Source organism: Pantherophis guttatus, chromosome 5 (genome assembly GCF_059756535.1).
Source record: "Pantherophis guttatus breed Tessera chromosome 5, ASM5975653v1, whole genome shotgun sequence".
In the NCBI taxonomy this organism is placed as follows: Eukaryota; Metazoa; Chordata; class Lepidosauria; order Squamata; family Colubridae; genus Pantherophis; species Pantherophis guttatus.
Window position 1 is genome coordinate 94876678 of NC_142067.1, and position 23062 is coordinate 94899739.

The 23062-nt window shown below is 43.5% G+C and overlaps 2 protein-coding genes across 4 annotated transcripts in view; both read right to left on the minus strand.

The window, feature by feature from the left end:
* Positions 1 to 3633, minus strand: part of LOC117673736 (lysozyme g-like) — a 17834-nt gene extending 14201 nt beyond the window's left edge. The window contains exons 1-2 of the mRNA XM_034431297.3: positions 3537 to 3633; positions 2628 to 2681 (exon numbers count right to left, since the gene is read on the minus strand). Coding sequence (XP_034287188.3) covers positions 2628 to 2681; positions 3537 to 3543 — 61 coding nt within the window. The 5' untranslated portion in view covers positions 3544 to 3633. The remainder of the gene's footprint in view (positions 1 to 2627; positions 2682 to 3536) is intronic.
* Positions 3634 to 8995: 5362 nt separating this feature from the next.
* Positions 8996 to 23008, minus strand: TXNDC9 (thioredoxin domain containing 9). 3 transcript variants are annotated; one of them, XM_087871489.1, is made up of 5 exons: positions 22811 to 23008; positions 20799 to 21020; positions 13113 to 13231; positions 11647 to 11901; positions 8996 to 9502 (listed from the first exon to the last, which is right to left on the minus strand). In XM_087871489.1, the coding sequence occupies exons 2-5, from the start codon at positions 20985 to 20987 to the stop codon at positions 9385 to 9387; spliced, it is 681 nt and encodes a 226-aa protein (XP_087727615.1). In that variant the 5' UTR covers positions 20988 to 21020; positions 22811 to 23008; the 3' UTR covers positions 8996 to 9384. The 3 variants fall into 3 exon arrangements, with proteins under 3 accessions (XP_087727615.1, XP_034287187.1, XP_087727616.1); XM_034431296.3 differs by lacking the exon at positions 22811 to 23008 and adding an exon at positions 22400 to 22656; XM_087871490.1 differs by lacking the exon at positions 22811 to 23008 and adding an exon at positions 22524 to 22582.
* Positions 23009 to 23062: the final 54 nt, after the last annotated feature.

Genomic DNA, 23062 nt, shown 5'->3' on the forward strand with positions numbered 1-23062 from the left:
GCGACTGTTCTTCTCTTTCTTTTGGGTGCGTTGGCACTTGCTTCGGTCTGCGGTGTAGGGCGGAATCGACATGGCTCTCTGGGCTCGGGCGTCGTCGCTCTCGAAGTCAGGATGGGAGTGTGCAGGTCTTGAAGTATCGGCTTGTTCGCTCGCTTCTTCGTTGGCGCTTTGGAAATTTTTAATTTTGGCCCAAATGCAGCAAAAAGTGTCTTCATTGCTGACTTTACTTGGGATTTCGTTAAGTCGTCTTCACTTTCTGATTCTGGCTCTTCCGAATAGTTTGAATCCTCCTTTTCACTTTCGTTGTCTGATAACGTTTTTCGCGCCAGAAATTTTGAACTGAGCATTTTGATTGGCTCTGCTTCGCTCACTTTGGAGGCTTGTTGAAACCAAGATGGCTGCCATTCAAAATTTCGCGCGGGATCACATTTTTTCTTTTTCATAACGACTTTCTCTGTAGTCATATCACTCACAGTTTTTTGGTCTTTGGGTTTCTCTTTAGCGATGTTTTTCTCTCTCGCTGCTCCGTTGTTCTTCAGCATTTCTTGGAGGTTCGCGATGAGGCTTTCATCATTCTTCTGGCTTTTTAATAACTTCAATATCTCTGACCTGAGTTCGTTATTTTCTATTTCGATTTCCTCCTGGCCATCATTTTCATTTATTAATTCTTCTTCTTCAGTGGTGTATTCTCCGGATTCTCTCGAAATCGCGTTTGTGGATTCGTTGATTATTTCTTGTTCAGTTTCTATTTCTTTGCTGTAGGCCCTGGTGTTGGGCCTATCTTTCTTAGACATTTTTAGGTATTTATTGAGTCAATTAACCATCCTCTGCTACCAGCTTGTTGCAATATTTTCAGGATCAGACTCAATAATAATAATAAGAGTTAGAGGTTTAAATATATTTCTCTTTAATTATAATAGGCATTCTATATTCACTGAATAATCACAGATAGAAGCAAAGAAAATGGTGAAGGTGGCTCCTTATATATACAAAGGGTGGAGCCAAGAGTGGGAATGGTGAGTTATGAATACATTAAGAGTCAAAGAATAAGTTAACCCCTGATATCCCATATATACATTATTTACACATTAGGGAATAAGGCATTTACATCTGACATAGAGTATCTGTTGCTTGTTAAACCAATGACCAGAACAAATAGACACAGAACTAGTCAGATTTCCAAAGCTGCTTCTTTTCAGGAACAGAGATTAACATGTTTCCTTCCAAACAAAGCTAAATAGGGAAAATTATCTCATCACTAAACACAGGATTAAACATCACCAAGCACAGAATTAAACTTCACCAAAAACCAGTTTTAGACCAAAAGTCAGAAAGGGTATGTAAACTCACATTTGAATGTCAATCTTTCTAGCTAGTCAATAAGTCTTACTGAATGTCACTCATCTTGGTTCCTTGTCATTAAAAGCTTCTGCTTCATTATTCAATTATTTCTTCAAAGTGCTGATCATTGCATCCTGGCTGGAAGAACTCCAACAGGGGAGTATTTCCTCCCCACAGTGGTGTAAAAAGCTTAAAACAACCCTTCCCCTTTAAGAAAGTCAAGCAAAAAAAAAAAAAAACCTCTGAGAATCTCCGGAATAGGAAGCGACAATAAGTCTAGGCGTACTGCCAAGAATGTAATAAGGGTTAATGGAGAGGCAGTTTCTGTAAGCAGGGTTAATAAAGATTAGGCTAGAAAACAACACCGAATGTTGTGATTCCTTACAGGATTAACCCTGTAAAGTGGCAAAAAGCAAAAGGAGATTTCATTTAACAATTGGTTCACCGAACTGCTTAACTACTTAACTACTTAACAACTGGTTCTACTGAACTGGTGAGAACCGGTAGAATCGCACCACTGCTTGGAGCTGATCTGGAAAGAAAAAAAAACCGCAGCCTAATTAGGCGGGACAGGCCCCACCCAGATCCCTCCAAACGGGTCTTCCTTCGGTAGCCTCCCCGCTGAACTACGCGACCCAACAGTGATCGCCCACCCAAACAGAGCCCACTCTTCCAAGCGCCCGCTCTTTCTTGCAGTGAATGAGCTGGGGGCACGAAAAGCACTTCCCACTTCTCTACCTGCATACTGTTACCGGCTCTGCACCCCCCGAAGACCAACAAGACACTCCCTGGGCCACTGGCGCTACCTGGGTGCAGAGCCGGTAACAGAATGCAGGCAGAGGAGAAGCAGGAAAGCTTTTCAGCAGGGAGGCTACCGTAGGGAGACCCGTTTGGAGGGATCTGGGTGGGGCGTGTCTCACCTAATTCGGCTGCTTTTTTTCCCTTTCCAAACCAGTTCCAAGCAAGCGATGCAGGTGGCAGCGCAACAGCTGCAGCCCGTCCCCTTACCATGGTAAGAAAGGGGCATTCAGCAAAATTGGACCCCGACCCCGATGTTACCAGAGGCCTTCCCGGGATGGCTAGTAAGCATCCAGCTAGCCAGCCAGGCCTGCTGCGCCCCACCCTTGCAGCAACCTACCTTGATCCTGAGCCCTCCCCAGGCCTCCCCACCAGCAGCCCTCCTCGATCCTGGGCAGCACAGCACTGCATCAGCAGCATCAGCCAGCCAGGCATGGCATGCCACCCCCCCAGGCCCTCCCCCCCACGGCAGCCCACCTGCAACTTACCAAAAGTTAGGAAGGCGACGGCAGTCAAGCAGGCAAGGAGCAGAGCAGCTGGGCCTGGGCCGGGTGGTTCGGGCAAGCAGCAACCAATAACAAGCAAGGAGAGCAATAAGAAAGCATCCAACAGTTCAGCCTCGCACATGTGGTAAGGGGAGCTGCCTAGTGGGCATGCGCGCACCGGGAAACAAACTTTCAGTGCGCACATGCGCACTGGCCAGCTAGTCTGATAATCTGAGCTTCGGGTTGTAAACCCGGAAGAGGAATGGCCGACGCCATGCAAGCCCACCTCCAGCACTTCTCTGCCACCCCCCTTGCCTCTTAGTGCCCCCTAAATCATCCCACTGCCCCCCAGGGGGGTGGTACCGCCCACTTTAGGAATCACTGCTATAGCCCATTAATTCAGTGGAATGGAAATTAATTATGTCAGCTCCATAGCCGGTATAGATTTTCTATTGAATTATCAGAAAACCTGGAGATAAGGTTAGATCCTGCAGATTGAACCTTGATAGGGTTCAGCATGACTCAATTTCACCCTCTTGACGGGGAGATCAGGATGTCGGAGTACTGAAAGCTTCAAAAAAATATCCTTTTCTATAAATTTAACCATTTTCCAACCCAGTAAGGGAGATTTACTTTATGCTACTGCTCCCAGTTTGCTATGGTTGCTAGGAATCATAACACTGCACTCTAAATTAAGAAGAATGGTGGTGGAGTGGGACCTTTAAAGAAGGAAGCAAAAGTATTAATGCTCTACTAGGCTCAAAATTAGCCATTCATATACACAACTTTATAAATACTTTTGGCAAAATTAGACCACAACAGTTAGCACACAAATTACTAGTTCTTTTCTAACCCTCACTCTGACCACTTCCTACAACCCATTACATATTTTATAAGAAATAAAATAAATACCTTCCATGATTCTCTGTTGTCTGCAGTCACTTTTAATACTATGTTGAACAAAGAAAAGGAGGTCACGTATTTTCACATTCAAAATTAATTTAGCTGACCAAACAGGATGTTGCAGCACTTGGGAAATAACATAATTATATTTCAGGAAAGTACCAAATCAAAGGGGATTGTCACGTACCTGATTGATTTTCTTGGGATAATAGCAATCCATGTTCATTATACATATTTTTAGTTGCACAGATTTTTTCTTAATAGGACTCATTAATATTTAATTATTTGGAAAATTACTCTGAAAATAGTATTCCATTGGAAAGTTTGTCTGGAAGTCAGACTTATGTATTTAAACCTATTATTATGTAATGATTGTTTTAAGGATTTCTCCAGACTTCAAACTGAATTTGATCTTCCAATACACAGTAGCAGAAATTTCAATTTAACTATGTTTTAATGTATGAGCCCTATGCTTTGGCCACTTCAAAGGCACATGAAATGCTCTCCTGTGGAATCTATGACAAAAGTAAAACTAATTTATATCTTTATATTTTGCAGACATCATTCTGGCAAGGCTGCCGCAGAGCATTCAAAAATATGGATCACCTTGCAGTATTTATAGTCTATGTGGAATTTTAATTGTTAGGTTGGTTGGTGACTGGAGTATTGGGGGAACAGAACACAGATCAAATTTGAACCATGTATACTGTAACTGCACCATAGCACATTAAAACAGCTGCATAAAAACCTTCATTAATAGTATGAAAACATACCTCAGCTCATAAAAGCAAAATTCAAGTATCTGTACAACATATTTACTAAGAACAACTACCCCCATTCCTTTCATCAAAATGTATAATTTATTCTGTTCTGAACCATATTGTCTCTGGTATGACATGTATGGAATATCCTGAACTTGGGTAATCATTCCAAGGTGGGGACTTAGATACAAACTAAAGAACTGAAAGAGACCGTGAGGGCCACCACAAGAACATTTGCATACATAAGAAATAGGTCAGAACTTGCCAGATTACTCCAGCCATTAGGCATGACTATAAAAGGTAAAGGAGTCCCTGCAGGTTTTACTCAGCTAGTCATAGCCAGCTTTCGGGGGGGGGATCTATGACAAATCACCGTTAACAACTTGCCACGGCCGACTCACCACGGCCAACTCGCCACGGCCAACTCACGATGGGATAAAAGTTACACTAATATCAAAGGAATTGCAGAATAGAATCATTAAAAAAAGGATGCGAAAGGATGGACAGAATGAAATGTGAATGACAAAAATTAAATAATTTTTTATTTATTTTAAGTAATTAAATTGAATTGTTTAATTGTCCCATGCAAGTTGACCATGGCGAGTTGTCCTGCAGCGAGTTGGCCGTGGCAAATTGGTTGTGGCGAATTGTCCCATTCCACTTCAGATGATAGTGCCAGTTCAAAAGCAGTATCAAATCTGTTTTGTCACATCGGATAGTTCAGATTTTTTGCTCCTGTCTCAGGTACAGTTAATTGAAAGTGTGTAAAGCTGGGATTATTATTATATTTTAAGTGCTATGGCTCTGTTTCCTAATGGAAGGATATTTTTGTTTCACTCCCCAAACTCTTTAATTTTAGATACTTTTAAGAGAAAGACTAACTTCAGATTTTGGGTTCAATAATCCAGGTCAGGGGTGTCAAACTTGATTTCATTGAGGGCCTCATCAGGGTTGTGTTTGCAGGCATGGTCATGGTGGGCATGGCCGTGGCGGCCATGGTCGTGGCGGGCATTTGACATAGGCTCAAGACACATTTTTTCCCCTTTTTTCTTTCCACAGTTCTTTACTATAACCATTTTCCTATCCTAGATATTACTGGCAACCATTTATTACTTATTTTTCATACACCACTAAACTTTTTATTTCTAAATTTATACCCCATTGTTTAATTGTAAATTGCTTTTCCAGGCAGAAAAAGCTATTTATACTATTGTATTTTTGTTATTCAACTAATAATAAAAATACAATAGCTTAAATAACATGATAATACAAGATCTAACAGCAGAGGTAAATTTCCAGGATAGTAAATAAGAAATGTTTGTTAATTATAGAATGTTAATTGTAGATTAAATGGACCTACAGTATGTAAAATCTGGCCTTAAACTGTAGTATTAACATAGGATGTGGATTGTTTTCTATCCAAATCAGGCATTTACTTGAGCCCACATGATTGTAATCCAGTCCAATCCAGTCCTCTTGCAGCACTCTGCTGGCCAAAAATGAGCCACGTGGAGGTCGCACAGGGCCTCCATAAGGCCTGTTTTCGGCCTTCCCGGCTTCTAGCAGCACTCTGCAGCCTGTTTTGGCCAGCAGCGGTATTGCGGGCCGATCCTTTGATATTTCCAGTCCAGTCCCGTGAGCCAGATTTAAGCACCCTGGGGGCTGGACTCGGCCCGCAGGCCCTGAGTCTGACACCCCTGACCCAGGGCAAAAGGAAAAAAAAATCTGCACAAAGCAGGAATAAAATTGACAAAAATATTATATCAGTTCTAGAGGAGTCAAAATGCCAAGTTCTTGGCTTCAGTCAGCTTGTTTCCCTCCTTTTGCTTTTGTATGAAAAGTATGAGAGAACTTGTGTTTTCGCATCTTGAGGTGAACCAATCATTTTCACTCTTCCTCAGCATTTCTTAGAATTCTTCAATTGTATTGAATATTTCCTTCCACTCCTTGAGGCCCACTGCAGTGTCCATGCAATCTGGCAGACTGCCGAGTGCCCAAATTTTGTTCAACTGGAAGACTGCAACATCTGTAACTTCAAAAGTGGGCTGTAAGGAGCTTTTGGGGAGATCCACTGTAACTTTGGTGAAGGACTATCTGTATAGGATTTCACTCTTGCAACCCCTAGCTTGAGCGAGGCCAGTTCCATAACAGCTTCTGCCCAAGTAGATATTGAAGTAAGATGGTTGTTTCAAGTAAGGGCTATGTCCATTAAGAAGTTTGTTTTACCAGGAAACTACATAGACAGGCCTGGTCTAGCTTTTCTTCCTTTTCCTGGAAAGCTTGCATATAGGACTGGCAGCAAAATGACTGTAGTTTTTTTGTTTTGAATGGGATGTTCTGATGAAATTTCTGGTATGCTTTGCACTGTTCTATTCTAGTAGTGTTATGCTGGTAGCTTTAATGCAAGACATTTAAAGATGGCAATTGGTGGATAATTCTGGCTTGTTTCCTCTACTAAAAATTACCAGCTGGCAATGAACACAAGTCATTCCTCAGCATCGGAAGGGCTGTTAACCTTTTGAGAAAGCATTAACAAAATCTTGTAAAACTAAAAGTATTTCTCCCCTTCTGAAAAACTAAGAAGGGTTCCTTCTGAAATGTTTCCCATACCCTCCCTCTTTTGTGGACTGTGATATCTTTTATGTTGGTTGTCCAGTAAGGAGATCTCCTTCTTTGCTGAAATAATATTGTTGGTTGAAATAATTATAGGGAAAAAGAACTGCACTTTATTATATAAAAAGACTTATTTTTATTTAAACCCCTTTCAATGAATTATCAAGCAATTAAACACAAAGAAGTTGGAGGATGACAGTAAACAAAAAAAAAATGATTTTAATGTATATCGTCAAAGACTTATTCATCATCTTAATGACTGTAAATTTTGAATTACAGACAAAATGTTTTAAATAAAAAATGGTTGCAATGACCCAGAAATTCTGTACAAAGGTTTGTAGTATATCTGAAGATAGCTCCTTCTAACTATCTCCTTGAAAATTCATTTGATTTGGTGATGAGTGGGCTTTTATGTGCACTCAGAAAATCAGAGTATCATATCAAAGAAAGAGATATATTTTTCTTGAACTGGTTTGGATAATCAACAATCTATCAAAACAAATTTTAAAAAGCAGGGAAACACAGCTGCCTAAGATCCAGGAGCTTTCTTTTTAATTCTAGATAAATAAGCATGCAATGGTATCAGAAGTAGTGTACAGGGTACTTATAGAAGAAATCTAATTCTGCAAAGTTCTTGTCACAGTTGTTAAGTGAATCACTGCAGTTGTTACGTTAGTAATACGGTTGTGAATCTGGCTTCCTCATTGATTTTGCTGGTCAGAAGGTTGCATAAGGGAATCACATGACCCCAGGACACCGCAACCGTCATTAATATGAATCAGTTGCCAAGTGTCTGAATTTTGATCACTGACCATGGGGATGTTGCATATCATGTCAGTCATAAGTGTGCAAAATGGTCATAAGTACCACTGTAACTTCGAAGTCACTAAACGAACTGTTGTAAATCAAGGACTACCTGTATTTAATCTACCAGTTTAATGTTCCATGTCATGCCTCTTTTACTCTTTTGTTGTAATATGCCTCAGCCATAACTATAAAAAGAATAAATTGAGAAAAATGAAGTAACCTCTAGGGAGACATAAAACATTTTAGGATTATAGTACTCAGAGTATTATTTTAATGTAATGTAATTGAACACTACAAAACCAACATTATTAAAGATTAATAACTGTCTTTTAAGCCAGTTAACTATTCTGGAAATAATAGTTTATAAAATGAGGGTCAGATGCCCCGACTAAAAACTATGCCTATCCAGGTGACCCACACTTAAACCTGTCTTCCTAATTGAAAGCCATGTTTCAGTTATTTCTCTCCCATTGCCTTGTATCCCTGTCCTGTGGCTATAATCATTAACTTCTCTCATGCTTTCTTTTTGTGATTTGAGAAAGTACTGTCTCCATGATTTCCATCCAACATTTGAAGAAAGCAAACAAAAGCTTAAATGTGATTCCAAAACTGTGGCACAATTTTACTTGTGGAATGTATATTACCTCCATTTACCCTTCAGCTATACGTCTTTATCTTTAATAGAAGAAAAGATATAAAGAAATTTAAATCCCATTTTCTTTCCTCTTGGGGAAGATAGTTGCGGTAATCTCGTGCCCAGCAGCAATTGTTATTTGATTGGCTGCCAATAGAATAAAAAATTCCCGTATTTTTTTTTTTAATTTGATTTATATGCTTTAATCTGTGCTTTTAAGTTTCTGTGAGACTTAATTTTTCTCCTAAGACAAGATAAAATGTAACAATTTGCAGGTGGAGAACATTTAAATGTGATATACTGTATAGGAAAATATTCTTTTACCTACCAGGCTGTCAAAGTTCTACAGAATTGTTAATATTTCAAAAAGCTGTGCCAGGAAATGTGTATATTAGTAAAGAACAACAGTGCAAGACATTGCATTAAACTGTATTCATATCAGTTTAAACATCTCAATTTTTCCTGTGATTTGTTTTAAAAAATATAAGTTGTCCTTTAAGCCTCAGAATTTTAGTTCAGTATAGTTGTCATGTAGTATTTATTGCTAATTCAGTTCTAACATGCAGTGTACACAGCTGGCAGAGTTAAGTTAAAGAAAAACTACAGGAATTCTATAATATGTTCTAATGAAGTTAGAGTACGCAAAGTCACAGTCATGGTATTATTAGAATGACTTTTATTAATGCACTACTTCAAGAATAGTTTAAATAACAATTCTTGACAGAAGTCTTTCATTAATACCTTAATGGTAAATGATATAAATTTTAAGATGCAATTTAAGAGAGCTATTGTTAAATTAAGAAAATGCTGAAAGTCATATCTCATATTACACAGTTTAAAGAGAGTTCAAATTTCTTCATAGTAAAGAAATTATTTCCTAAGAGGAAGAAATATTTAAGATTTCCTTTCATGAGCTCTATAAAACTGTTAGAAAATGAGTGTCATGTGCAAATGTTCTGAAAGCAAACAGCTATATAAAACATTTCTAAAAATGTATCAAACATAAAAGAAAAATGGTTTACAAATATTTGTATCATGAATTCTAATCATCATCAGAATCTGAATCATATTTCTTTCCTCTGATTGTTTTCTTATCCAGTTTTGTGAAAGAGGTTCCAAACTTCTTTTGGCTTTGGAAAGGCGGCTCCATTAAGTTGCCACTAAAAAGGAAGAAATTAGTAATGATGTAAATATCCTTAAGGTAATAGCTGTCTGAAAAAGCAGATTAGACATAACTGGCAAAACACAAATTAGAAGTACAATTGTCTGAAGCCAACTCTCCCTGCCTCCTACTCACATCATTACATAAGAAAGGATACATTATTTTGCTTCATGAATCTCTTAGATATTATAGCAAACATTTTTAACAATTAACAGGTGTGATAAAAACATAAGCAATGCCCTGCTGGATCGGATCCCTGGCCCATCTAGTTCACAATCAATTGGTCCATATCATTAATTGGCCAAACATCTTATTTTTCTTATAAAATGGCACCCTAGTTATTAAAACTAGTTAATTTTTGTTTGAGGACCTTTATTGCTTTTATCTTTTAGTAGATTAGGGAAGAATGTTGAAAATTTGTAGTAGTATTTAGAATGTTTGACAACTGAGACGGATTTGAAAATCAAAGTGGATGAGGAAAAGTTGAAGGTGGTTGGATTGATGGTTGAAAAGTGGAGACAGCAGGCAAAAGAACAGGAGACTGAACAGAAAAAAATAAACCTGAATGGGAAGTACAGTGGAACTGAAAAAGGAACTTGATTGGTAGCTAACCCAGTGGCATTCAAACTCAAGATTGTTCCAAGAAAATGAACGAGAATAAGAAAGATAGCGGAAAATGTGAGTGCCTGGAAATTTATTTCAGGTTTCCATGTTTATGAGTCTGTGGTAAAAATTGATGGCCTTGGATACAGGCTGCTTGTGATAAATGCTAGTTTTCTTTTAAATAAAATCTCATTCACACATCTTATGTTGATGGATAAATGGGCATGTATTACCGAAACCCTATTGGGCAGTGATGAAGCAATAGTTTTGTGAGAAATTTGCCCTCCTATATTTCAGGTTCATCAACAGCTGAAATGTTGTGGCTGGGATGATGATGGTAATGACTGTGCATGGAATGTTTGCTGTGACTAGATGTGTTGCTCTGCTGGTACTTGGACTAGAAAAGGATTATTTGAATGGGTCAGACCTATCTATGGAGCAGAAACAGTATTGATGGCTCTGGTGGTTTTGCATTGGGCTCTTGAAGGTGGGAGGGGTCCCTCTTCATCTTAATGAAACTTACACAGCTTTTTATACCATTGCCCATGGTAGCCTACTGAACTGCCTACAAGGACTGGGGGCTGGAGGAAGCATTTTATGGTGGTTCCACTCCTTTAGTAGGAAGGGATGGTCAAACATTTGACTGATTTATCCATGCTACTTTTGAATATCTACAGGAAGCCTGCAGAAGTCATCTGCTGATCAAACGCAAAGTATATGTTGATAATAGCTAAATCTGTACTGCTATCTCAGGTTGAACTGGAGATGCAATGGAAATCCTAGACCAGTGTCTGAAAGCCTCAAGGATTTGGAAAAGGTTGATACTTAATCCAAGAAAGGTGGAGTTACTTTTTGTGCAGAACGATTCCGATTTGAGACAGTCCCAATATTACTTCTGGATAAGACTATCTTCCTTAAAGGAGTTGGTCTGAAATTCTGGGTTATTTTAGCAGTTGCTAGTGGAATAACAGGTGGGAACATGACCTAGCCTTACCTAAAGGCTAGTGCAAAGGTTGTGACCCTACGTGGACTAGGATGCTTTGTCCAGAAACTGCTAGGCTGCCTTTGGAAACCATTTGAAAGCTACAGCCAGATTCTGAGTGGCTGTTATGAAAATATTACACATATTTTCCAGTTGTTGCATTGGTTACCAATAGACTACCAAGTTCAGTTGGAATAATTGGTTTTGACTTATATATCTTGGCTCTAGGGTATCTTAGGGGCCATCTCCTCTAATGGAATCTATCTAGTACATCTATACATGCAGGGTCTTCTCCTTTGAAGTCTTTAGTGAATGTGGATCTAAATATAGCATATCTTGTATTGGATATAGACATATGAATTAGAGATATACATAAAAATATATAAAAGGTATCAAAGTATTTGTAATACATTAGTAAAAATCGATAAATCAGGGAAGCCTAAAAATGATGATTTAATATAATATCAATTTCACTACTTTGCCAGGAAGATATTTTTTATGTTAAGAGTAGTATATAACAGTATATCAGCTACTATTGTAAGATTCATTTTATTTACCTGTACTTGATGATATCTGCGCAACCTAATCTCCATTCTAAGGTTTCTGTGGTGAATTCATCTGTGTTGCCAAGATCAGTAAATCCAACCACATAATCTTGAGTTTTTCCATCTTTTAATAGTGCTAATGTGGGAATTATCTTGATGTGAAGTCTCTCACAAAGAAATGGTGATTTTTCAGCATTTAACTTGATAAACTTAGTCTCAATATGCTTTTTTGCAAGTATTGTTAAATGTTTGTCGAATATTACGCATCTGAGGAAAAATAAATACATTTAATACATTAAATAGTGAAATATGAAGTCACCTCTTGCTTTCTAACTCAAGTAAAGCTGTGCAAAGCATCTGAAGTGTGCTTTCATGTTTCTGCATATATAGTTGCCTCACCAGCAGGAACAGCTGAAATATTTTCTCCACATACATGCATATAAATGCAAAGATATCTGGAAATCCCTTTGAATAAGCCAAGTGAATATGGTTATATTTCAATATTTTCAAGACGGGCACTTCAGGCAGGAAGGCCCCTTCAAATGCTTTGCACCACCTAAAAACTGCTATTTGAAGTGTGCTTTAATGTTTTGCTATGCCAATGGTACTACTAGTCATAGAATCAAAATTAAAATGGATTTATAAGTAATCTAATCCAACCTCCTTTTCAGTAAAGGACTCATAAACAATCCCTGAAAGTCTGTCATCTTGTCCATTTGAAAGAGTGAAACAAGGTCCATTATTGTTCGAGGCCCAGTATTCGGCTATTTAAGACCTCTTACCTTCAGGAAAATATTCCTTATACAGATATCATTAAATATTAAAACCAGTGTGTGGATTAATTATCAAGCATATACCCACAATTTATTTTTTAATTTCCCTTCATTTTGACTTTGGGAGTTGATACTGTGAAAAATGCAACAATTGAATCTGAAGTTATTTCAGATCATTGCCATCAGGTTTTCCAATAAATCGTTCAGATAATTGTCCTTAGAGTCACTGAATTGTTTCCTATCTTCATCAAACCAATATCAACTTCCTTGAATATGGTTTGGCATAATATGGAGATCCAATGTATTATAATTATTTAACAAACAATGGCTAAACAAATTACCATATTGTGAATGCAATTACCATTATGATCAGACATTTGCAGCTGGTTTTGTAAAGGGCTCGTAAATTTAAAAATATGGCAATTTTTATGCATTAACTAGAAAGGAATTTCAACTTAACAATGATATTTATTTCTGAATAACCACTATAGTGTTAATCATATTTAACTGGAACAATAATAACAGAGTTGCAGTTCAGCAAACCCTAACTGATTTATGTTTTTATTGAGAAATAATTGCTCTTCCTGTGTCTAGGTTATAAGATGAACATTGATTCACTTTAAAAGGTTAAATTGCTAAAAAAAATACACTAACTCAGTCAGTATTAGGAAAATTTAGAAAAATAATGATTTTACTGAGGATTACCTGAGGGTTGAATCTCTATAAAAATGACAGACCACGTTTTTGCTCCTTTTCACTTCTTGAAAAAAATCTCGCTCACTGGGGATTTCTTGGTATTCTCCATGTCCTTTTGAAAGCCATTCCTATTAGTAAGAATACAAAGTTTTACATTTGATGCCATGAAAGAAATCATTTCAAATTCATTCCATAAGATTATAATTCTACCATTATTCTGTGAGGACAAGTTCTACTATGTCTAAGCTTCATCTGATGAATCCAAATCCTAACTTCAAAGTTATATTGGTGGTAATTTTAGCATTTCTGATATGCTTTGAACTTGGTCAATATTATTTCCAAAATAAATCATATATTTAAATAAAAAGTACTTCAACATTTATTATAAATCATTTCCATAACTAAAAGGACTAGAACAGAAAGTCTGCATTCCAAAAGAATAGTGAAGTTTTAATGGTTAATACTCTAATATGAAGTAAATTCCCAGTAAATATGAAGTAAATTCCCAGTATTTTCCTATGCACATATTTATTCCAACCTGTCCACCAATTATGTTTAGGAATAACATAGGGCTGCAACAATTGTGTATTCCTCCAGTAATTTAATTAGTCAAAAATATCGTATTCCAAATTTCACTTCCACACTGGAATTCTTTAAGCCATTTTAGTGATATAGGAACTGCAATTACTTAGTTTGAATTTGAGTTATACTGCAAATATAAATTAAATCAAATTCACTTTTTTGCTTGATCTTTATTTTTGAAACTCCTGCATACTACTTAAGCTCAAGGGTAACCATTTGGCTCCCAAAAACTGTTCTTTAGCAGAAAAAACTCAATCATAAAATGTATATTTTCCTCAGTTTTCTATATCACAATAGTTATTGATGTTGGTAATTGTAATGATTCTGGAAGTCCTGAGATATGTATAGACTGATATATTTGGGCACAATAAGATAGTATTGTAGTAATACTAATGAAAGTAGTAATTACTAATGAAGATAGTAATGAAAATTGTCCTAGTGAAATAGTGAAAACATTCACTATATGGAAAATAATGAAAGGACAAATTTGGCTTTAGCAACACTTGAAGAATCTGTCAGCCAATGTTAAAAGAATTCAAGAAGCTGGAATATTATAGTAGCTAGTCATATGCCTGACTATATGGAATTAGATAGTCTAAGTCATACTAAGTCAACAGAGGTTTCTCCTGTAGTGGGTTTCAATTTAGTTTGCTACTGTTTGCTCGTGATGTTTCTGCGCGGCAGGTGGATGGAGCCTCCCGCCACCACGACTGGTTCACCCGATCCGGGGCGAACCGGTAGCAACCCACCACTGGATTTCTCCCAATGTGCATAGGACTGTATCCTGAGGCAATTCATACTTGTGTATTTCACTGAAACTAGCTTAGATTAAATTTGCAAAGGTTGATTGTAAGGCGGTAATAATAAACATATGAATGACTAAAACACTCAGATTTTAATGGGATTGGACGTTGTCTTACCTGAACGTCCCTTTTCTGGGCGCTGCGTACACTATCCATTAATGGGTTAACTTCTTCAGCCTTTGGCAATAACTGAGTGAGAGCTCAATTTCCCTTTCCTGTTGTCCTGCCACGCCCCTCAATCCCATGATCCCCAGTCTGAACGAAGTTATGGGAGACCACACCGTGTCAGATAAGAAAAATAACTTTAATGAACCAACTGTAAATAACAAACAACATTACTGGCGAGAGCCAACTACAAGAGAAGGGAGGGTATGGATAGTGTACGCAGCGCCCAGAAAAGGGACGTTCAGGTAAGACAACGTCCATTTTCCTGTGCGCTGCTCCCACTATCCATTAATGGGATATACCCAAGTTTAAACCCCATGGGCGGGAAGCTGAGTGCCTCCTGAGTCCTCCTCTGTCACCACCGTCTGCAGTACCCTTCGACCGAAGGACGCTTCTGCAGAGCTGTAGGCATCTATCCTATAGTGACGGATGAAGGGCGTCACCGACGACCAGGTTGCTGCTCTGCAAATATCTGCCACCGACGCCTGCGTTGCCCAGGCCGCCGTTGTGGCCGCGCTGCGGGTGGAGTGTGGGAGAATCCTTCCCGGAGGAGGTTTAGTGTTCAGCTCATACGCTAGAGCGATGCAGGCCTTAATCCACCTGCTCACCGTAGATGCTGAGATCTTCAGTCCCATGGAGGCCGGGTTGAATGACACTAAGAGTGCCTCCGAGCGACGGAAGGCCGCCGTCCTGTTAATGTAGATGCGAAGGGCGCGGCGGACATCGAGGGAGTGCCATTGTTTCTCCCTGCTGCTGCGCGGGCAGGGGCAGAAGTCCGGAAGGATGAGTTCTTGGGCGCGGTGGAACCAGGAGTTCACCTTGGGGATGAAGGCCGGATCCAGCCGCAAGACCACCGAGGAGTCCCTGAAGAGGCAGAGATCTTTCCGGATTGAGAGTGCTGCTAACTCCGAGACTCTTCTGGCTGAGGTGATGGCAAGCAGGAATGTCACTTTGAACGATAGGTGTTTGAGGGCAACTGAACCCAAGGGCTCAAATGGGGGCCCCATCAAGGCTCGGAGAACCAGCGGGAGGTCCCAGGATGGGTACCGGTGCACTGTGGGGGGGCACAAGTTCTTGGCGCCGTGGAGAAAACCCCTGATGCGCGGGTGATGGGACAGCGCTTGGTAGGGTGGGCATGCGATGACTGTGGAAAGAGCCGCTGTCTGGCGTCTTAGGGTCGCTGGGGCCAGCCCTTTTTCCAGACCTGACTGCAGGAATTCGAGGATGTTCTGGACCGTTGCCGATGTTGGGTCCTCGTGGTGCTGGGAGCACCAGCGGCAGAACGCCCGCCACGAAGCCTCGTAAATGCGAGTCGTTGAGGGCCGCCTGGCAGCCTGGATAGTGTTTACTACCCCATCGGATAGTTTATCTCTTTTTAGGATGACCCTCTCAAACGCCAGACGGTCAATTGTAGCCACTGAGGCTCTGGATGACTGACCGCCCCCTGGCAGAGTTCCACCTGGTGGGGGGGGATCTGCCAGGGTTGCTCCACGGATAACGCCATGAGGTCGGCGTACCACGGTCGCCGAGGCCAGTTGGGGGCCACTAGGAGTAGGTCCGCCTTTTCGGCCAGCAGCTTTCGGATGAGGCGAGGAAGTAGGGGGATCGGCGGAAAGGCGTAGAGTAGGCCCTTGGGCCACCTGCATCGTAGGGCATCGTGGTCTTCCGCCTGTGCTGCTGGGTAGCGGGATATGAAGCGGGCCAGCTGGGCGTTGTCTGGGGTCGCGAAGAGGTCTACCTTCGGCATCCCGAAGCGGGCGCTGAGTTCCCGAAAGAGGCGTGGGTGTAGTTGCCACTCCGCAGGGTCTATCAGTTCGCGGCTGAGCCAGTCCGCCCTGACGTTGGTTGCTCCCGAAATATGCTCTGCCTTGATCGACAGCAGGTGAGACTCTGCCCAGGTGAATAGGGCCTCGGACTCGAACATCAGCGCACGGGACCTCGTGCCCCCTTCCTTGTTGACGTGTGCTTTCGCCGAAATGTTGTCTGTGCGGATCAGAACGTGCTGGCCTTGAACTGCCGTCTGGAACTGACGTAACGCCAGCCTGATTGCTCGGAGTTCCAGGAGGTTGATGCTGCTGAGTCGTTCGCTCCTGGACCACCGCCCTTGGGCCACCAGATGGTGCAGATGGGCTCCCCAACCCCGCAGACTTGCATCTGTGGTTAGTGTGAGTCTGTCCGGGTCCAGGAATTCGCAGCCCTTGAGGAGCGCAGGGGACTTCCACCACCTGAGGGAGAGACGTACCTGAGATGGTATGGTTACCCTGCGCTTCAGGTTGGTCTTGCCTGTTCTCTGGAAGGGCAGCAGGAACCATTGGAGGGCCCGTGAGTGTCTGCGTGCCCACGGAACGATACCGAAGCAGGATACCATCTTCCCGAGGAGTGATGCTAGCTGAACCAGGGGGACTCTCCCCCCTTCCGAGACCTGTTGGATTAGGTCTCGAATGCTCAGGATCCTCTCCTGAGAGAGGAAGACTTGGCCTTGGACCGAGTCGATCTCCGCCCCTAGGTGCAGAAGCCGAGATGATGGTTGTAGCTGACTTTTCTCGAAGTTGATGGAAAAGCCGTGGTCCTGGAATGCCCGCAGGACTCTTTCCATATCCCTGGTCGCCTGGCCGTGTGACGACGAGAGGATCAGAATGTCGTCGAGATAACAAAGGGTGCGCACTGGAATGGAGTGAAGTGTGGCCGCCACCACCGCTACTAGCTTGGTGAAGGTGCGGGGCGCCGACGAGAGTCCGAATGGCATTGCGCGGTACTGGAAGTGCCGGCCTGCAAACTCGAATCTCAGGAAGCGCCGGTGACTGGGATGGATTGGTACATGAAGATAGGCCTCCCGCAGGTCGACTGACTGGAGCAGATCCCCTCTCCTTACACCCGCTAGTATCGACTTGAGGGAGTGCATTTTGAATCTGCGATACTTTACCGACTGGTTTAGTCGTTTGAGATTCAGAATGGCTCTCCAGCCTCCCGAGCTTTTGGGGACCAGGAAGAGGGTCGAGTAGAAACCGGAGCCCTGCTGATTGTGGGGCACCGGTTCTATAGCTCTTATCTCCAGCAGATGTGCAATCTCTTGTGCCAGAAGGTCTCTGAGTTCTTTGGACTGTGGGACCGGGCAACGTACAAAGCGACTGGGTGTAGGGCCGGAGAATTCGATAGAGAGCCCCGAGGAGATCGTGCGCTGAATCCACGAGTCCTCCGTTGATCGGGCCCATTGCTGGTGGAAGAGCTGGAGTCTCCCGCCGATGGGCCCCGCATCCCGGGCGTCACTTCCCCCTCCTGGCCGTCTTGAAGCCAGCCCCGCGAAATGGTCGTTTAGCTTGCTGGGATCGGCCGCGGTCTCGGAACTGAGATCTGTCTTGGTGTCTGCTGGCGCTCTGGAAGTGGGAGCGCTGTGGTGGGGGCCCTCTTGGCCCTGCGCTGGGCCGAAAGGGCTGCTGGTAAGAGTAAGGTGTGTATCTGCGGTCCTGCCGCCGGTACGCTGATGGGAGCACCTTCCTCTTGTCTTTATCTTCGATCAAGACTGGTTCCAAGGCTGCCCCAAACAAGTCTGGAGCCTTGTACGGGGCTGCGGCCAGCTTCCATTTGGCTTTAAGGTCTGCCTTCCAGGGGCGAAGCCAGAACAGCCTTCTTGCTGTCACGTTCGAAGCCAGAGATCTAGATGCGAACTTGGCGGAGTTCAGAGATGCATCCGCAGCATATTCGGTGGCAGCTACAATCTTGTTCAGGTCGTGGTGCAGCCTGGTGTCCTCCGGGGGCAGTTTTTCCTGTAATTGACGTAGCCAGATGAGGGTGGCTCTGTTGAAGAAGGAGGTCGCCGTTGCCGTCCTGATTGCCCAGGCCGCTGCCTGATGAGATTTACGGAGGGCCCACTCCGTCCTCTTGTCCTCAGCTTTGAGTCCGTCTATGGCATCCGTGGACACCATCGATGATGATGACAAGGAGGCTACCGGCTGGTCCACGGATGGTAGAGTTAAAAGGTCCTCCAGCTCCTGAGCCGAGCAGTAGAGCTTCTTGTCCAGGCTGCTCGGGGTTGTTAGCGAAGCTGGCTGCCCCCAGGGGTTCTGGATCACGTCCGAAAAGAGCTGGGGGCAGGGAATACAGTCCTTCTCCTGCTTGGAGGACTTGAAGAGTGCGTCGTGGGGTCCCGCAGCTGAGGTATTAGGTGCGGGAATCTCCCCGGGCACTCCCAACTTGGTTGTGAGGCGCGCCTTGTGGAGGAGAGATTTGAATAAGGCTGGGCGAAACAGCCCTGTGAAAGCCGGAGAATCTGGCATCAGGCCCTCATCCTCTGACAACTCAAAGGCCTCTGGGCCATCCTCAGCTTGGTCCGAATCCTCTGATGAGGAAGACTGGGTATGCGCCTGTTGATGCTGGGTCAGTTGGTGTTGAGGCGCCCCCTGTGCTGGTAGTTGGCGAGGGGGGCCCCCCGCGGCCTGCTGCCAGCTTGCAGCCAGGAAGGAGGACATTGCAGACAGCATAGTCTGAAAGTCTAGCTGGCTGGCTGGTAAGGGCCCTTCTGGGGCGCGTAGGCCAGCTGCCGTTGGGGTGAAAGTTGCCTCTGCCCCACGTGATGGCAACTCTGGCAATGAGCGGGATGCTCCTCTGGGCCGAGGAAACTCCAGGTTGAGGGCGGCCACGTTCGGGGTTGCCGGTGTTAGGGTCAGTTCCGCCAGACTCGTGATGCCAGGGCCCGCCTCCGCGCGTGCCTGGGGCGAGGGGCTTGGGAGCTCGGGCCCATGGATGGGTGTTGCCGCTCTCTCCTTCTGTGCTTTGTCACAGAGGCGCTCTAAGGTCTTATGGCGTCTTGCAGCATCCCTATCGAGGATCTGGAGCGACTTTTCCCCCCGGTCTTTATGGTGAGAGGACCGCTTCTTGGAATGCTTTTTGGATTTAGACCCCTTGTGGGGTGGGCTTGCTTCAGGCTCTGGATCCGATGAGAAAGGTGAGTCTGACAAGGCCATGGTTGCCATCTGCCCCTCTTTGCAGGATTCCTTGCCTGCGCTTTAACAGAGGCCCTTGTGTCAGCTGCAGAAATGGGGCTTGCAGCGAATAAACCGCTGAACTGGGCCCGCAGGGGATGTAAGCCTCTAACCACCACTGAGGGTGGAGCTAGTCCGGTGAAAATGTGGCTAAGATGGCGGCCCGGGATCCACCGCTGAGGCTTGGGCACGTGGTAATGGCGTCCGAGGGCTGGGGAAGCTGTGGTCTCACAGCGGCGGCCCGAAGGTCCTACCGCCTGCCACGCTCAGCCCTATGCAGCCCCAAGGGCTCTGGCAACGGAGAGGAGGAGGGGGGGGGCTGCTTGCCTCACCGCACCGCTCTCCTCTGGCCACGTGTGTTGCGCCGGGCTTAGATGGCTGCGGACTCACAGCGGCGGCCCGAAGGTCCTACCGCCTGCCGCGCTAGCCCCGAAGCGGCTCCGCTGGCTCTTGATAGCGAGGGGGGGGGAGGAGGGAGGAGTAGCTTGCCTCACCGCTCTCCGCTCTCTCTTTCCCTCGCCGATCCGATGCGCGGCTGCTCCGATCGCCGCTAGTGAAGGCAGCTGCCGAGGCTCGCTCTCCCCTTGCCCGCTGTTAAACGGGAGGCTGCTCTCTCTCTCTCTGCGAGCTGAAGCCGGCCTGGATCAGGAGCCTCCGGCAAGCGCGATGCGTGGGCGGCCGAAGCAATCTCCGCCGCCCAGCTGATGAGCCGATCTTCGCTTCGGCTTGAAGCAGGGAACCGAAAGAAAATAAACTACTCAAAAATAAATAAAAAAATCTAGGAAAGGAATAAAAGGGCTTGAAGCCTGGAGCTCTAAGAAAAACACTTCAGTCTTTGCCAATAACTGAGTGAAGACTGGGGATCATGGGATTGAGGGGCGTGGCAGGACAACAGGAAAGGGAAATTGAGCTCTCACTCAGTTATTGCCAAAGGCTGAAGAAGTTAACCCATTAATGGATAGTGGGAGCAGCGCACAGGAAAATTACTAATTCATTATTTAATTTCACTTCATCTCAAACTCCTGTGATGGGAAACAAACTAAAGTTTTGTTAATGTCACCTCTTTATATGTTAGTGGACTACGAGTGGCCTAGTTTGTAGAGATACTCCAAGATTATAAATGTGATACAGGAGAAGGGGTTTGGACCGTTATATTTGTCAGTTACCTGTTTTTGTTTCTGATCTTTCTTGAGTGCTTCAAGCCTTCTTCGTTTGAGAAGTTCCAGTTCATCTTCCTCCATCTGGTCCAATTTTTGTATTTCAGCATCAAGCTGTTCTTCTACCATCTTAGCTGTCTGAAGCATCGGAGCTTCCAGGGCTTTGGAAAATACGTTAACAGAAGTATTTGCATCCATTTTCTTTTCAAGTTAGCAGCAGACTCATTAAACCTGAAAAATGAAGTAGATTTTAAGTTAGAACCAGACAGAATAGAAAAGATATTTATTACAATATCAATTGTATACATGGTGTTGTAGAAATATCAATGGAATTTGAAAGCAGATTCAGCATAGTGATATGAATATTTAATTGAAAAGCTGACTGCGGTTGATTCTTTTGTTTTAGTTAAATAATGGTCACTTGACAGAAGGATTATTGACAGCATACATTTTGTTCTGATTATTTGGTTTAACTTTAAACCTTGTGGGTGGGGGAGAGGGGGAAGAGTTGTCATAGAGCAGGGGTGTCAAACTCAAGGCCTGGGGTCTGGATCTGGCCGGCGGGGTGCTTAGATCTGGCCCACGGAGCCATCCTGGAAACAGTGAAGGACCAGCCCGCGATGCCTCTGCCAGCAAAAACGAAGCTCAGGAGGGCTGTATGTAGCCCTTCTGAGCTTCGTTTTCCATGGCAGAGGGTTGCAGGAGGCTGTTGCAGCTGAAAACAGACCCTGCAAGGGCTGCACGCGGCCTTCCGCGTATTATTGATGCTAAATTAGGCAAAAGACTTAATCAAATTAATACGCACACAAAGATGTTTCATTTATTGCATTCAAAATATTCATAATTGAATTCAGGATAAATCTCATGTATACTACAAGAAAATAGCAATTCCTAAATGTTTCTTACTCTAGAAAAGAAATTCAGCAAAGCAACATATTATAAACCCTTTTTCAGAAATATAAGGTATTCAATCATACATTAAATTACAAATATCTCTCATAGTAGGCACAATCTTAGAAAAGGTATCTTATTCTTCATAACACAAATGTCTCTGTTGAATTGATACATTTTAGCTATAATTTTCATAACCCACTTTTAACAATGAAAAATTAGAGGGGAAAACTTTACTACATCCACCTATTTTGCTTTGCACTCAGTGTCCCATCTACAATTTAACAGCAAAAGGATTTTGAGTGACCTTAGTATTTTTTTTTCAAATACGGATTTCCCCAAATAGTTGGGATGGCTGTTTTGTGAACCCTATTAAATTCTGTAAAGTATTTTCATTAAGATCAACAAGCAACGAAGCAAGATCCAAAGTTAATTGATGATATCATGCGTCATATTCTGGAAATACGATTTCAATTAAGATGATCTGAAATATCGTATGTAGAAAAAGCAATTTCTGCTAGGGAGGGTAAGGAAAATATAGTTATCCATCCAGAGCTGACACCTAAATCTAAAACCAACAGAGATGCGTCCAACTCACTCCTCGTCTACATCATCATCAGCAAGTCTTTCCAAAAGAAATACCAAGACATAAACACCGTTTATTTATATCGTTTCGAGACCCAGGCAACCAAACAGTAACGATTCGGCTCGATACTTACTAATTAGAAATCGAAAGGCCACAAAGGACCGCTCCTCAGCATAGAAGAGCCACAAAAATCTCTCCCTGAGCCTCTGTCGCCCGACCGGCCTCCCAAAGGAGCCCCCAAAGGACCCCCTACGCACCAGGAGATGGCTCAGCAAGTAAACCTGGTCACAAGTAAACCTGGTCACCTGGTCCCGCGCATGCGCCTCTATCCTCAGCGACGCATCCTGAAGACGTTTTATTGTTGACGCAGCAATTAGAGGCGGCGATCCTTTCTGCCCTTGCGTCGTGCGCATATCCTTTTCTGAATACACATGAGCGGGGTGGCTGTTCCACGGCTTTACGTTCACGTTAATTAACGACTTACGATTCAAAGTCCCGCTTGAGTGAGGGGGGTTCATAACAAAAAGCTTCCGGCAGCACATACCGTCCCGAGTCGCGCTAATTCCGTTAGCTTGTAATAAGCCACACAAAACCTTGCAAGACCCAACGCCCGGGTGCCCCCTCATCTCGGTAACGCCCGAATCCCACCTCGGGATGGCCCTCAGCGAAGGGTGGCGTATTAACGGGGCCTTTCTGCTGCTCCTGAGGAGCGAGGCGGCCAGCCCTCGGCCCCTCCGGTCGTTCAAGGGACGGACGCGCCCCAGTCCTGCGTTCAAGTTCATCTTGAATACGGGCC